This window comes from Mustela putorius, unplaced genomic scaffold (assembly GCF_011764305.1).
Source record: "Mustela putorius furo isolate JIRA1106 unplaced genomic scaffold, ASM1176430v1.1 tig00000487_pilon_pilon_pilon, whole genome shotgun sequence".
In the NCBI taxonomy this organism is placed as follows: Eukaryota; Metazoa; Chordata; class Mammalia; order Carnivora; family Mustelidae; genus Mustela; species Mustela putorius.
Window position 1 is genome coordinate 4206116 of NW_025421399.1, and position 14960 is coordinate 4221075.

The following is a 14960-nucleotide window of genomic DNA, read 5'->3' on the forward strand; positions in this document are numbered from 1 at the left end:
CGCCCTGCTTGCTGTAAGCCTAGCTGCTCTCCCCCGCCGTAGTGCAATGCGCGCTCTGCTTTCCCCTCCACGGTGCTCAGGTGCCAGCTAGTCCTGCAGGGCACAGCCGTCTCCCCTTCATCTTAGGGTTCCCGGGTTAAGCCCCTTGCCTGGACCAAATCGGGCAGGCGCTTAGTGTGGAATGAATGAATGAATGAACGAACGGACGAGAAGGATTCGTCCCGCAGAGCTTCGCGTCTCTGCGCGCACCTGGCGTGCGGGGGCCAAAGGTGCTGAGGGTCGGATTCAACGCGGGGACCCCGCTGTAGGGGGCGCGGCGCGGACCTTCTCCTGGTCGGCTGCGGGGCGGGAACTGCCCAAACGCAGTTCCCAGCTTCACCCGGTTTCCGCGGCGCCTCTGCTCACTCGGGGCTGCCCTATTCTTCAGTCTCCAATCGCCTCGCTCTCGTAGATTCACCTGAGCACCCCCCCCCCAAGTTCCCCCAGACTCCCTGGACTCCCCAGGCCCCAACCTCAAGTCAGGCGGGAGGAGGGAGGCAGGAGGCAGGAGGCTGCCTCCTCTCCCGCCCCCGCCCCCCCAACCCGGGCTGCGGCGGCCGCCACCACTGCCAGTGCGTCCCGCCGACTGCCGCAAACCCGGGCGCAGGGAAAGGGGGTCAGCAAGGCTAGGGCGCGAGGAGCCAGCCCGGAAGGCTGGTGGCGGGGCGCACAGGAGGCGAGGGGAGCGCGGAGAGGGGCGCGGCGCGGAGGAGGGACTGAAGGGGAGGGGAGAGGGGAGGGAGAGAGGGGAGGGGACGCTCGGCGAGGGGGCGGGGAGTCGAAGCGGGGAGCTGCGCGGACCGAGGGGGAGGCGGCGGGGACGCTAGGCGGCTGTCGGCCGGGCTGAGTCAGGAGACGGCGGCCGGACTTGCCCGGGCCCGGGAGAGCGGGAGCCCGCGGGGCCGGGCCGGGCTGCGGGGCCGGGGAGCGCAGAGCCGGGCACCTCGGAGCCGGGCAGCGACACGGGAGCCCGGCCTCCCAGCCCGCGTCGCCGCCCCAGCCCGCCACCGTCGGCCGGCCCCTCTGGGATGTCCGAGGGATCCAGGCGTCCGGGACGGTGATCGAGCGAGCCCGAGGATGGGACGGCGTCCGCAGCTGCGGCTCGTCAAGGTAAGAGCGAGCGGGTCAGCCCTCGAGCGCGGGCGCCCCCAGCCCCGGGCCGGCGCGGGACGCGGGTGGGCTGTGGGTCTGATGGGGGTCACTGGGGAGGGCTGCGCACGGGTCCCTCTCCCTGGACCTCTGGAGCCGGCGTGGCGGGGGCAGGGAGGACTCAAGTGAAAAAAAGACATCATTGTGGCGAAGCTGCTGGGATGTTGGCGGAGGAGGGGTCCGCCCACCCCGGCCACCGGCTCCGCGCGGAGAATCGCTTTAGGCTTTGGGAGTGAAAACTTGGTTCCACCGCCCACCCCAACCCCTCCCCCCCGATGCAGACCCCGATCCCGGGACAGGCGACTCTGAAGGTGGGCTCCCCACCGGCCTCATACCCTCTCACCAGCTCCCCGACTCCGCCCGCCCCCGCCCGGTTCTTGGGAGCTCCTTCCTGCCCCTTCCCCTGCTCGGAAAGCTGCGAGTCCGGGGAGACAAATGTCCCCCGAGTCTCGCAGCCTTTGATCAACATCGCAATCTCCGGGGAGGAGACGGTGCATCCGGCGGCGCCCAGAGCCCTGCGTGGCGGCCGGCGGGCGGGAGCCCAGCGCTAGCTGCCTGAGCCTTTGCACTCGAGAGTCGCTGCGCCGCGCGGCCGGCCGCGCTTGCTTCTCCGGCTCCCGGTCTGGCGACGCGATTCCGCCGCCCCGAGTTTAGAAAAAGTCCCCAGACCGCCTGTCCAGCGTTTGCCGGCTGAAGTTCGGGGGCGACCGGGAGTGCCCGCCGGCTGCGTCCGTCGTGAAAAGGCCAGTGGGGTGTCGTCAGTCCGGCCCGCGGGTGGTGACAGCCACCACTTCCAGTGCGGAGCGCTTCCCAAAGCGGTTCGGCTCGCCGGGTGTAGGCGCGTCAGCAGCAGGCAGAGGGAGATGAGAGGTGGGTGGGCCTGGGCACCGCTGCCCCAGAGCCCTGCTCTGGCCAGAGCATCCGGACTCCGCAGGGTCGGTGTGCACCGCCTGGGGTACAAACACAGACCACACCAGCTTGACTGGGTTCAGGGCGTTTAAAAGCGATTACATTGAGAAGAATTGAATTGACTTGGGGGAGGGGTACGAATTTCATTTTTCCATCGGTTATTAAACCAACTGTGCCTATACTGGCTCACAGTGGTTTGATTTAAACTACCCGAATTTTTAAAAATGTTAACAGCTGCCGGTTGGTCAGTGGAGATCTCAGCAGTGACTAAAGCTTTCTCCATCCTCTCTCCCTCCCCTCCCAAATATTTATAAGTGGTGTTTTAAAAACGACTGAGGGTTGGTCTGATTGAACCCATATCCCCTCCCCCACCCATTAACTCAGGACTAAGGGTGAACCCAGAGATTATTTTCTGGGTGACCAGGAGATGGAGGAGGGAGGGAGGTTGAATAGATGGGATTGAATGAGAATATTTTCCGAAAGGCTAGTGTGTACCCAACCTTGATCTGAATTCACTCATTAGTTAGACTGAATTGAATCTTTTAAATGGATTCAAGGAATCGAACTGTAGGTTTTGGGTTTGTTTTGTTCTTCTTCTTTTTTAAGTTTACGTGGTAATACGTAAATGTTCTTTCTCTGGCCTTTCTTAGAATCCTGGGCAATTCTCTGCTTAGAATTGCCATATTTTTCTACATGAAAAAACGAATTTTTTTTCTGTCGTTATGTGTGTGTTTTTCCTTCTAGATGGTGACATGTGTATTTCTCCTACTAGATGGTGAGGTGTGTGCCCTTTATGTCTGGCCTAATGAACTCATTAGGTGTTTAATAAACACAGAATGAGTGAGAGGCAGGGAATGAATGGACAGTTCATGCTGGTTTCAATTAAATAATTACCTTTTTTTTTCCCTATTTATGTAGCATGTACAAGGTGCTAGGTGTTGTTTTACCTGCTTTGCAAATATTAAGTCACTTCGGCTTCCTAACAGCCCTAGGAAGTAGGGATTATTACTGAGGCACAGAGAGGCTAAGTAACTTGTTCCAGGTCACACAACCAGTGAGTGGAACCAGAATTCAAACCTAGGCACTGTTGTTCTAAGGTCTTGCTTATTAGCTTTGATCCGCGAATATTCACAGCCACTTAAGTCTCATCCTAGGCCTTTGCTGGATGAGATCCCTGGTAGTTCAGTCTGTTTGAGTCCAGGGGAGTTAATCCAACATCCAGCTCAGTCCTCAACAAGTCAGCCAGTGTTGGAAGAAGACTGCACTGGTTACAGGGGACTGGGGCCGGCGGGGTTGGCGGGGGTGCGGAGTGTAGATGTGAGTAAGTGACAGGTGAAATAAAGTCTTTGCCCCCAGGAGAGAGGATGCTTGAACACCTCTGGGTCACCCACCCACCAGCTGCAGCTGCTCTCAGGGAGACCCAATGGTGGGGTCCAGGTGGGCTGCAGGTGTGAGGGCGGAGAAGGCAAAGGCTGGTGGGATACCAAAGGAGATTGGGTTCTGAAGCTGGCGCTGGTTTTCTTGCTATTGCTCTCATCATAATGGCAATCTAGTAGGATCACAGAGTCTAGAAACCAGAGGGGACAATTATTACCCCCTCACCCTCCTAACACAGCCACTGCCATCATTTTTGAGATAATCCCTTCAGCCCTTTCTCAAGTGCAGGTTTGGGTACCCTCGTGGCCATTGGGCACACCGTCATACTGCATCACAGCCCGAATCTGTCCCGGGTTATTCCCGAACCTCCAAAGGGAGCTTGTCAACAGCTGCTACTTCCTGCGAGTGAATATACTTTGGATCCTGCACTGGCGCACATTTGGACCATTTCCAAATTCTTTTTTGACAGATACGGTGGAGCCACTTTTTGACAGGAGCATTGGCAGGAGGGCAAAAAAGTGAGCCCAGAGTGGGGGGAGGTGCTCATGGGCCACCACAGACCAGGTACAGAATAGGAGAGCACAGCCGAAAACCAGTCGAGGCCTTCCGGATTCTATACGAGTCTCTAAGGAGGGCATCAGTCCAGTTCTCAAGAAGGGGATGGACCCGTGGAAAAGCAGGACACTGACCCAGAGCCTGTGAAGATCAGCTCAAGTGGAAAATCCATTTCTCACCCTCTCTGACATTGGCTCCTCAGAGAGCATCAGCAGCCAGCAGGGTTCAGTAGCACAGTTGAAGGAGTTTGGAGGGTCCCTGGTGCCCCTTGGCTGTACCCCAAGCACCTATGCTGTGCTGAGCTCACAGGCCTGAACCCGGGCCATGGTGTGGCCTGGAAAGAAGGCATTAGGCACAGGGCTGATCATTTCTACAGTTACTTGGGTGGAAAGGCCATCAGCCTGGGATTTGGCAAACCTGACTTGGGTCTCAGCTGTGCCTTTAATCAGCTGTGTGACTTAAGGCCGGTCACCTTCCTTCTCTGAGCTGTTTCTCTATAAACAAGTGTATTGAATGACATTCCCATTCCTGGGTACCTTTCACATCTCTGTGAAAGATGTGTTTCTAAACACTCCTTAGGGCCATGAACTTCCATGGGAAGACTGGGCTGCAGCAGGTCTACTTTCCAGTGCTGTTCCTCCCCAACTGCGGGACCTTGGTTTCCTTCACACTTGGATTCAATACCCTGTCTGAGCTTGAGGATTTCCAGTTATTTGTTTATTTATTTATTGGTGCAGCTTTTTTTTTTAAATAGATTTTATTTATTTATTTGATATAGAGAGACGGCGAGAGAGGGAACTCAAGCGGGGTGGGTGGAAGAGGAAGAAGCAGGCTTCTGGCTGAGCAGGGAGCCTGAATGCGTGGCTCCGTCCCAGGACCCTGGGATTATGACCCAAGTCTAAGGCAGAGGCTTAACAACAATGTCCCCCAGGTGCCCCGAGCATCTCCCGTTATGAAATGAAGACAGTGCCCAACTCACAAGGCCCAGGTAAGGACAAGAGTGTTCATCCACGGAAAGAACCCAAAACAGCACCTGCCACAGAGTTTTTTTTCAGAGAAAGTTGCAAGGTGACTGCTCTCGGACAAAATGGGATAAGGCAGGAGAACCAACCAGAAAATGCTCTTGGAGGCTCAGTATATAGCATTTTTGTATCTTTCACTTTTCACAGCCCTGGACTTAAGAGTCCACTGCATGCCGTGGTCATTTCACGAATGTTCGTCGTTTGGATGGCGTTACCGCAGCTTCTTCCGGTTTACTATTGTACCATCAGAGTAGAGTGACTGCTGTTCCCACAAGATGCAGATGTCATGTCAAAGCCACCCTAGCAGAAAAGCCATCTCACGGCGCCTGGGTGACTCAGTCGGTTAAGCTTCCGACTCTTTGATTTCAGCTCAGGTCATGGTCTGAGGGTCATGAGATGGGACCCCACGGGCTCTGCGCTGGGTGTAGGAGCCTACTTGGGATTGTCTCTCTTTCTCTTCCTCTGCCCCTCCCCCTCTCTGTAAGAAAAAAAAAAAATCACAGAAAAAGGGAAAAAAAAAAAAAAGAAAAGAAAAGCCACCTCTAATGCTCTGATGCAGATTAGAACTGCCCTTAAGCCCACTATTTTAAAAAGGAAGGAAGACAGCAAGCAACAAACAGCCAGTGCAGCACCCCAATGATTTAGAGGATCCTTTAAGGGTAGAGCCTTGTCTGGTGAAGCTCTAGCCCCGGTGCTGTGTCTGGAGGAGAGCTAGTTGGTAGCAGCTAACGTGGGCCTTTCTTGTTTCCTCCTCTGTGCAGAGAGGGATGGGGTGGTGATCTCCCCCAGCTCTGACTCTCCCCTAACCAAGCCCAGAATCAACAGAAGGAAGACTGAGCCCATTTTGGAGCTAAGACCAAATCTCAATTTTAGCTGCAGTTCCACATTCAAAGAACGAATTTGTTGATTACCAATGATCCCTGTTTACTAAGATTCTCTGAGTTCCTTTTCCAGTGCTTGTCTTCAGACTTGCTCTTGGCCAGCCAGCCCTCACTCTCCCTGATGTGGAGGTCAGCGTCTTTTTGTACAGGTAGGAACATCGGGTGAAGCAGGTGTGGCCTCTAGGCAAGTCAGGTTATCTGAACCTCAGTTTCTTCATCTGTAAAAAGGGAGTAAATAGTACCTACTTTATGGGATTAATCATAATGATTTCATGAGATGTCAGGTGTGAAATTAAGCACAATGGCACAGTGTCTGGCTTAATAAATAATTAGCTAGAGTAGTCACTTAATAAATCTTAACAAATTTTATCAATCCAAGGCAGACCCTCAAAAGATGGGGTAAGGGAATGGGAGGTGGAGGAAGGAGTTCTTGGCAATGGAGAATCTCCTGCTTGGGGAGTCCTTGTCACAGTCCCTGGGGAGAAGGGATGGCATCACCTGCTGTCAGCTGAGTGCCAAGTTCAAAGGACAGAAGTGCCTGCAATTGACCCTCTGAACATCTGTCATGTGAAAACAATTGATAATAAAAGTGAGACATGTAGGAAGGATAATACAAAATGATTAACTCACTGATGCAAACAATTATTTTGAAAACAACTAGCTGGACTGCTTTTTTTTTTAAAGATTTTTTTTATTGATTTATTTGACAAACAGAGATCACAGGTAGGCAGAGAGGCAGGCAGAGAGAGGAGGAAGCAGGCTCCCTGCTGAGCAGAGAGCCCGATGTGGGGCTCCATTCCGGACCCTGAGATCATGACCTGAGCCGAAGGCAGAGGCTTTAACCCACTGAGCCATCCAGGCACCCAGAAAACAACTAGCTGGGGTGCTTTAAGCAACAGAGTCTTCACCATTCCTTTGCGGGGTAAGCCCTGTCTGCTTTGGCAAAATGGAGGAGACTGGTTGGTGGGGAGGAGGGAGGAAGCCTTGGGGAGCGTGGTCATAAACTTCCTTCTCTGTGAAATGGCCACATCGAGATGCATTTCTGGGAGACAGGTCCCGTGTACACAGAACTGCCGATTCAAATGCTCTTGCCAAACACTTTCCTTGGCCAACTGTCTACACAGTGGCCGTGAAACTGTTTCAGGGACAAATGAAAATACTTAGGAGGACTCTGCCTGCCCTATAAACACAGGTAATTTTATGACCCCACCCCAGCCCTATTGGGCCCTTGGTGGGGGGCAGCCCCAGTGAGGTGCCTTAAGGAGGGGTTCTTGGGGTAGGCACCTGCCCCCCTCTACCTGCCCATCTTTATCCAACCTCCAGCCAGTCTGGCCGTGAGCCCAGCGCCTAGGTCAGAGTCCAGGACAGAAACTGGCCAGACTGGTCCAGCTGCTTCCATTGCTTTGTTCTAGGCTGCCACACAACAATTTGGAGTTTTAACAGGCAGTCAGGGCTATGGTGAGGCACAGGGGGGCCTTTGGGAGGATGCACTGCTCTGTGTGCCTGGCAGGTACCTGGAGCCCAAGAGCCGAGAAGCAAGCCTAGTGGGAGTGATGGGCTAGGGAGAGAGCGGGCTGTGACATTTCATTTAACCCGCGGGGACTCCACCCCGGGGATCCATGCTTCCCCAGCCTCCTTGGCAGAGTGTGGAAAGGTGCTCATGGTTTCCAGAAGTGCAAGCCCTGGTACGTGGGGTCAGAGCTGGGTAGGGAGACGAGACTGGACTCTGCAGGCTGGGGGAAGAGACCGGGGTGGGGGTGGGGGACTCCCCTGGGGGAGGGATGAGGGAAAGCCCTGGGCTGGGTAAGCACCATCCTCAGGGCTCCAGGCACCCCTCGCCCCCCACAATCCCACTAACAGAAGCAGCCTGCTCAGGGTGGACGATTTTATTATGATACAAGATGTGGGCATGCAGACCAACGGCGACGAGGCAGACAGAGAGACAGAAACTAAAGTCGATGCAGAGGTGGGTACCCCTGGCTAAAGTTGGCGTGAGAGAGGGAGAGACCTGGTGGACAGAGGAGGGAGTAAGGGAGAGAGAGAGGGAAAGACAGAAAGAGGTATAGTAAGAGAAAAGACCCGAGTGTCCTTTTTGGTCGGTTTGCTTTGTCCTTCTGTACCCCCAGCACCCAAGAGAACGCGTGCCCCTGCTTCTGAGGCCAGAGACAGCCTTTTCCCTCTTGATTTCTTCTAGGAGAGCAGGGCTGGACTAAGGCTGTGAAGGCCACAGATGGGCACCCCGATAGGAGCTCTCCCCACACTCCCAGCCTCCTGCTGCTCCCCCCCCCCCCCCCCCGCCCGGGACTGAGTTCCCCTCCCCAAGTTCAGAGGGAACAGAGCCTGCTGCCTTTGTGGTCCTAAGTGACCCCCAGCATGCAGTCTGTCTCTTTCACACACACACACACACACACACACACACACACACACACAATCCTTGAACCACCGGCTTTTGTAACAGCATGACCCCACCCGCTCCCCCTCAGATGGTCACCACCCTGTCTTCCCCAAGCACAGCTGAACCGGGGAGGCTGGTGTGTGGCATCCCCCTGCCTGAGGCCAGGGCTGCAAGACAAATGCCCAGAGGAGCCGCTGGGCACCCAGGGGCGGTGGGCTATCTCCATGGTCACTCCCTGGGCCACACAGGCCTGGCTGGGAGGCCGAGAGCCTGGCCCCTTGGAGGGAGGCCTGTGTCCTGGGCTTGGTCTAACCACCCCCCTTCTTCCTTCCTCCTGCCTTTTTCTCCAGCCAGCTTCTCTTGTCCAGATGAGCCTCTTCCAGGAAGCCCTCCAGTGGTTGTTCCTGTGCTTGCTCTAGCTCAGGGTGGGTTCTCAAACAACAGGGGACCCTCTAGTTCTTTGGTGTGCCCCCCCCCCACAGGATGCTCGAAACATTTGCTAACCAGACCCCACACGGACCCCTAGTCACTCTCTTCCCCTGAGCCCTTGCTCCCACCGTAGACTCTGAGCTCCACCAAGGCGCCGGGAGGAGTCCCTTAAATACACACACACATACAAAGGCCCCCAGCACCCAGTCCAGTGCTCACACCCACACCCAGCCCCCAGATGCGGAACTCAGGGGAGGGCGTCTCCTGGTTCCTGCTCCCTGCTGCACGTTTGCAGTGCGGGCAGAGGTGCTATGGTGACAGGAGACACAGAAATGACAAGCTACACAGATAGTTCCTCTGCCTCTGCAAGCGGATTTATGAGTCAATGGTGGATCAAGGGCTATGATGTCGGCACCACTTAGTAACATTGAACAATTCCAGCCCTGCCCGTGTCCCACCCCCATCCCCATAGGGCCAGGACATTTGTCTACGTGTGAAAACAAGGGCAGCATTTGGCTTCTGGAGGGGTTCTGGGCAAGGTTGGTGGGAGATGTTGTTGAAGGGATATTTGGAGCTGGGCTGACAGAGGAGCAAGATCCTTCTCAGAACCTGGGGTGTTCAGAGAGCAGGGCACTGTGGTCCCCAAGCAGGGGCCGGGGAGGAGGCGTGGTGGCAGCCTGGGGTTCCCTCTGCAAGACTGCCCTGGTTTTGCTGGGAATGAAGCATGAGTGGCCAGGCAAGACCGAGGAGGGCAGAGGACACTAGAAGAAAGGAGTGGGCCAGTTCTTGGCTCCCTAGGGGGGATTCTGTCTTTCAATCCACAACGAAACCCCCAGTTCCTTATGGGAAGGGGTGGGGCCGCCTCTGGTGTTTTTCTCTCCATTTTGTGGGTCCCTAATGGTTTTGTTGTTAATGCTGCTGCCAGGCTGTGAAATACAGGGTCCGTGCACCGTGGCAGGGCACATGTGCGACCCTGAGAAGTCAAGCACCCCTCCCAACACCCCCCCCCCCCCAGGAAGAAGCGCTCTCCCTAACGCTGAGGGAGTAGGTGCCTGGGGTCCGAGCCAGTTCTGCCATGTCCCGGCTGGGTAACCTTAAGCAAGTCACGCAGCCTCGCCAGGCTTGGTCCTCCTCTGGACCTTGGTGGAAAATAAAGGAGGACATGCTGTGTGGGGAGGAGCCCGCCCCCAATAAAACTCACTGAGTGAGACCTGCTGCTTTTACTGGGGGGCCCCACCCCTCCCCTCTGCTGCCCTGGACGCTGGCCCCAACCATGGAGCCTCCTCCAGGGGGCCTCCCTGATAAGTCAGCCGCAGTCTGCTCTCCTCCAGCTAAGGCAGGGCTTCTCACACAGGCTGTGGGGAGGGACGGCATGGAGTTTTCCAGAACGAGGCAGACGGGCACCTGGTCCCACGGTGTGTGACGGTTGTGCAGCCTGTACCACACGCCCACCCTGGAGAGGTGGACGACATCTGAGTTGGTCTAACCCTGTTCAGTGAGATGCCTCTATTGACAACACAGGGGGTGGGGGGGTTGTCTGAGCGAGGACAGTTCACTTCGGCGTCTCCAAATGCTTACTCTCAGTGACAAATGGTTTGCAGCGCAGCAGACATCCTGACTACCCTTTGAGTACCCGGTGGTCTAAAACCCTCCTTTGGAGCCAGGATTGATGGCCCAGAATCCCTGGTTCACTTTTCATGGGAGCCTGGCTGCCGGCCATGCATGTGCCTCCTGCCATCAGGACCTAGCGACACAGCGGCTCTTTCTGGCCACGGAGGTTGGGGACCTGTCGCAGGAAGAGCTTATAGACAGGAGGGCGCAAACGTTTGGTTTCCTCGGAGCCCTTACCCCTGGCAATTCTGGGTGGGCCCCCTCCCCTCCTGGTTCTCACCCATCAACCTGCACCTTGTCCCTGCGGTGGAGGGGTGGGGGTGGGGAGACTCATGACCTTCCGTGGTCGCCATGCTCTGGTGAGACAAGGGAAACCTTTCCTCTGCGGGGGTCTCACCACAAAACTCATGGAAATCAACCCCCGTGGGTTCTAGCCCGTGGCTTCAGGCTTGTCCGAGATAAGGGAGCCCGGCTTCTCCGTGCTCTGCCTCCCATCTCCAAGGTGCTGGCCCTAGACACAGGCTTCCCGGGAGCCTCGGGTGGGTGAGCCCAGCCTGCTGGCTTTGAGGAAGAGGGGGCCATGCGTGCCTTTCCCGTGCTGCTCGTTTCCCTGCATCGGCTGCACCCACAGGCAGGCACCTTCTTGCTTCCTCCCTGCCTCTCTCCCACACATTCCTCAGCTCCCCTGCTCTCAGCTGGAGGCTAGGAGGTAGGTAAGTGACTGGTCTGAGGTCTCACAGGGCATGTGCTGGAGGGAGTGACTTGCCCTCTCTGTGTCCTACAGACCTGTCTCCCTTGTTCCCCCATTCTTTCCAGGGTCCCCCACCTGCTGTCCCCCCTCCCAGCTTCCATAATGGGCCGGCAGGTGCGTGTCTTCAGATCTGGGAGGAAGCCACAAACCGCTCTAGCGCAGGGTTTCCGGGTCTCAGCACGACTGACACTTGGGGCCCGGTCCTTCTTCACGGCGGGGGCTGTCCTGTGCACAGGAGCCTCTAGGCCTCTAGCCACTAAATGCCAGTAGCACTCCTCCAGTTGCAGCGACGTGATGTGTTTCATGGGGGACAAAGCTACCCCCAGTTGAGAACCACTGGGTTCGTTCAGGTACCCTCAGTACCGCGGGAGACCATTAAAAACTAGAGTTTCCCCTCAGGCCTGCTGGACCTCAGTCTCTGGGAGGAAGCCTGAGAAACAGAATTTTCTATCTTCCAGATGCCAAGAACTCTCTGGAAACTTCTGATTTCGCTGAATTCACTTCTTTTGCAGGCAAAAAAACCAGGGCCATTGCCTGTCTTATGGACGATTGTATGGTTATTCCTGATCTCCACCCTAAATCACCCTCCTCAGTGGGGCTCGGTGGCCCAGAAGTCCTTGAAACCAACACCTCACAGCCTTGCGAGGCAATTGTTCTCTGGAAAAAAACCAGCATCAAAACCTTCAGCAGTTTTCTAATTGAACCTGATCTCCACCCAGTCAGACGATTGCACTCTGCCCTCCTGGACCTCTCCACACCCCTTTTAAGATGCGGCTTCTTAAAGGACATCCGTTTTCTGACACTGAAACCCTCCTCCCTTCACACTTGTCAGAGAGCAGCTAAGCCGAGAACCCAGCTGCGTAGCTGGTGTCTTGGCACAGTGTCTCCAACACCTCAGCTCTGTCACCTAGAGTAGCAGATGCCTCTCCCACGCCCTAGGGGATGGTTTCCCAGGGGCTGTCACAGCTCCCAGGAGCAAGGGGCTGGATCAGGGTCTCGGCCTGGCCCCGCTCCTCTCCAAGGAGAAGACCCTTCCTGATGTCGCCTGACAGTGTCTGATGGGTGTCTACCCACCCCGCCCCGCCCAGCTCCCACGGCCAGCTCCTGGGGATCCCCACTGTAGCCCAGAGCTAGACATCAAGTGACAAAGGAAACCTGTATCTCCTCATTGGGATGGTCCATGCTGAGGGGCGGGGAGTAGGAAGGAAGGCAGGACAGGCAGGGAAACAGGCCACCCACCCAGGGGTACAGTCCCCACGCTGGAACCCCGCTCCCGTGCCAGGTCCTCCAGTTACCATGGTAAGCGACCTTGAGCAGGTTACCTTCCCTGTGTGCAGCAGTTTGTCCTCTGTGCAGTGGGATGAGAGTAAAGGCTCCAACTTCTTGGGGTTGAGCAGGATTAAATTAAGAAAAACCAGGGTCTGGCACTGGTACAAGCCTTCAGCAAAAGCTGGAATTTAGAGAAAGGCAGGCAGGGAGGGAGGAAAAGGGGAGGAGTTAAGACCAGGGGAGGGAGAGAGGAAGGTGGGTGGGTGGGAGGCAGGGGGGCTGAGAAGGGGTGAGCTCTGAGAAAATACTGATGAGTGAGCCTGAGGGGGATCCCTATGAAGAGGGGGAGAGAATGAATGCGTGAGAAGCAGAAATGGAGAGCAGACCCCGCTGGGAGGTCAGCAGGGCTCCCGGCACTGCCCACCCCCCTCTGCCCCATGCTGTTTTATCTTTATTTTTTATTTTGTTACAATTTAATTTTATTTTATTTAAATTCAATTCATTAACACATGGTGTATTATTAGTTTCAGAGGTAGAGTTCAGGGATTCCTCAGTTGTCTAGAAAACCCACGGCTCATCGCATACGTGCCCGTGCTGTTTTAAATGCACTGAGTTGTAGACGGTCTTCAAGAGCTTTAGAGTGTAACTTTCATCCCCATTAGCCCCATTTACAGATGGGGAAACTGAGGCTCAGAGAAGTTAAGTCGCCTGAGGTCGCACTGGTAGGAAGGGGCAGATAAATGTTCCCAATGCAGATTTCCCGGGCCCCAGAGTTAGAGGTCTGGTTTCTACTCTCCTGTGCATCTTGGAGGCGGAGCATATCCAGACCCGGAAAGGAGTGTAGGGAACACACTCCTCATTTTACAGAGGAGGAAACTGAGGCAGAAAAGAGGGTGAAGGAGTGACTTGCCCGTGAAGCAAGTTTGCCAGGGTCAGAACAGGATCTCAGCCCCACACTTCCAACCCCCCTAATACTTTTTCCTCCAGCACACCCCTCTAAGGAGCTAGGAACGAAGCGGATGGAAGCAAAGAGATGCAGAAAAACCCGGGGACTCGGGGGAGTCAGAATTGTCCCGGTGGGAATTGCAAGGGGACTCCGTGGTCAAAGGTGGCAGAGAGTAGAAACCTACCTGTTCATTCGTTCAATTGATCATTTATGCATTCAGGTGTAGTGCGACCTACTCTGCACCAGGTCCCCACTGAGGGCCCAAAGGCAGCCAAACACAGAGCCCACTCTCAGGGAGCTTAGAGCTCAAGGGACGGTAGGTCTGGGATCCTTGGAGGGGGGGTCTGCGTGAACCCAGGTCCTCACTGCCCCGGGCTGGGTCAGGCAGGCACCCACTGCACTTTGGCTGTGCTGAGGGGCCTCATTAGGGGAGCAGAGGAGTGACAAGCCGCCTGGGGCCTCGGAGAAGGGGCGGAGGCAAGGAGGAACACCCCAGCGAGTACCCCCTCCTCCCTGATCTGTAGGCAGGAGACTTTCCTTTCCAGTTTTTCCTCTCTGCACAACAGCAATTTAAGTTAATTAAATGTAACAATAAATTATTTCTCATCCGCCTAGAATAATCCTTCACTGCTCACCCACTTTGGGGGAAAAGCACGGGCTCTTTGCCTTGAGATGGGAACAGGCTGTGGCTGTCTTAGAAAGAGGCTTTCGGGGGAGGATCTGGCCTGGGCAGGATGGGAAAGGGAGACCGCCCAGGGCACAAAGGTCCTGGGCAGTCAAGAGAGCCGAGAAAGGGCACGCGGCTTTGCTGTCTTTTGTTCCAAGTCTACTTTACCCTGACTAGTCTTCAGAGCACCTCCGTGTGGATCAGGAAACACACCGTGGAGGGTCTCCGTTCTGCGGGGGCACAGCCAGCAGCCCTCGCCTCTGGTGACCTATCTGCTTGGCACCTCCGTGTGTCACCACTGCACGGGGGCCCTGCCTCTCCCCCGCGCCATCGCTCCGTAGGTGCCCTGTAGGCACAGACAGGTTTCTGAAGCGTTTGGTTGGGCATATGTCTCATTTCTATAAACCAGATCCTAGGATTTTAAAAATATATTTACTTATTTATGGGGGGGGATGCACTTGTAAGTGGGGGGAGGGGCAGAGAGAGAGAATCTCCAGCGGACTCCCTGCTGAGCCCAGAGCCTAACATGAGGCTCGATCTCACGACCCTGAGATGGTGACCTGAGCCAAAATCAGGAGCTGGATGCTCAACGGACGGAGCCACCCAGGCGCCCCCAGATCCTAGTTTTTAAATGCAACAGGGGCGTCAGCTTTTAGAGAAATCCTGACTTACGACCCCTCCTCTTTTTCATAGTTAGATTTTCTTCTCTTGCCTTTGCTCAGAACAGGCTACACCTTGCAAACTATATATCCGATAAGGGGTTAATATTTAAACTATATAAGGAACACATGCAACTCAATAGCAAAACCCTCCCCCCCAAATAATCCAATTAAAAATGGAGAAAGGACCTGAATAGGCATTTTTCCAAAGAAGATGGCCAACAGGTACATGAAAAAGGTGCTCACTCATCATCAGGGAAAAGCAAATCAAAACGGCAGAGAAATATCTCCTGTTAGAATG

General features: G+C 55.4%; 1 protein-coding gene across 1 annotated transcript in view; it reads left to right on the top strand.

Annotated features, from left to right (window-relative positions):
- The first annotated feature begins 836 nt into the window (after nucleotides 1-836).
- CRHR1 (corticotropin releasing hormone receptor 1) overlaps nucleotides 837-14960 on the top strand; it is a 50527-nt gene continuing 36403 nt past the window's right edge. Inside the window, exon 1 of the mRNA XM_045080828.1 lies at nucleotides 837-1149. Coding sequence (XP_044936763.1) covers nucleotides 1117-1149 — 33 coding nt within the window. The 5' untranslated portion in view covers nucleotides 837-1116. The remainder of the gene's footprint in view (nucleotides 1150-14960) is intronic.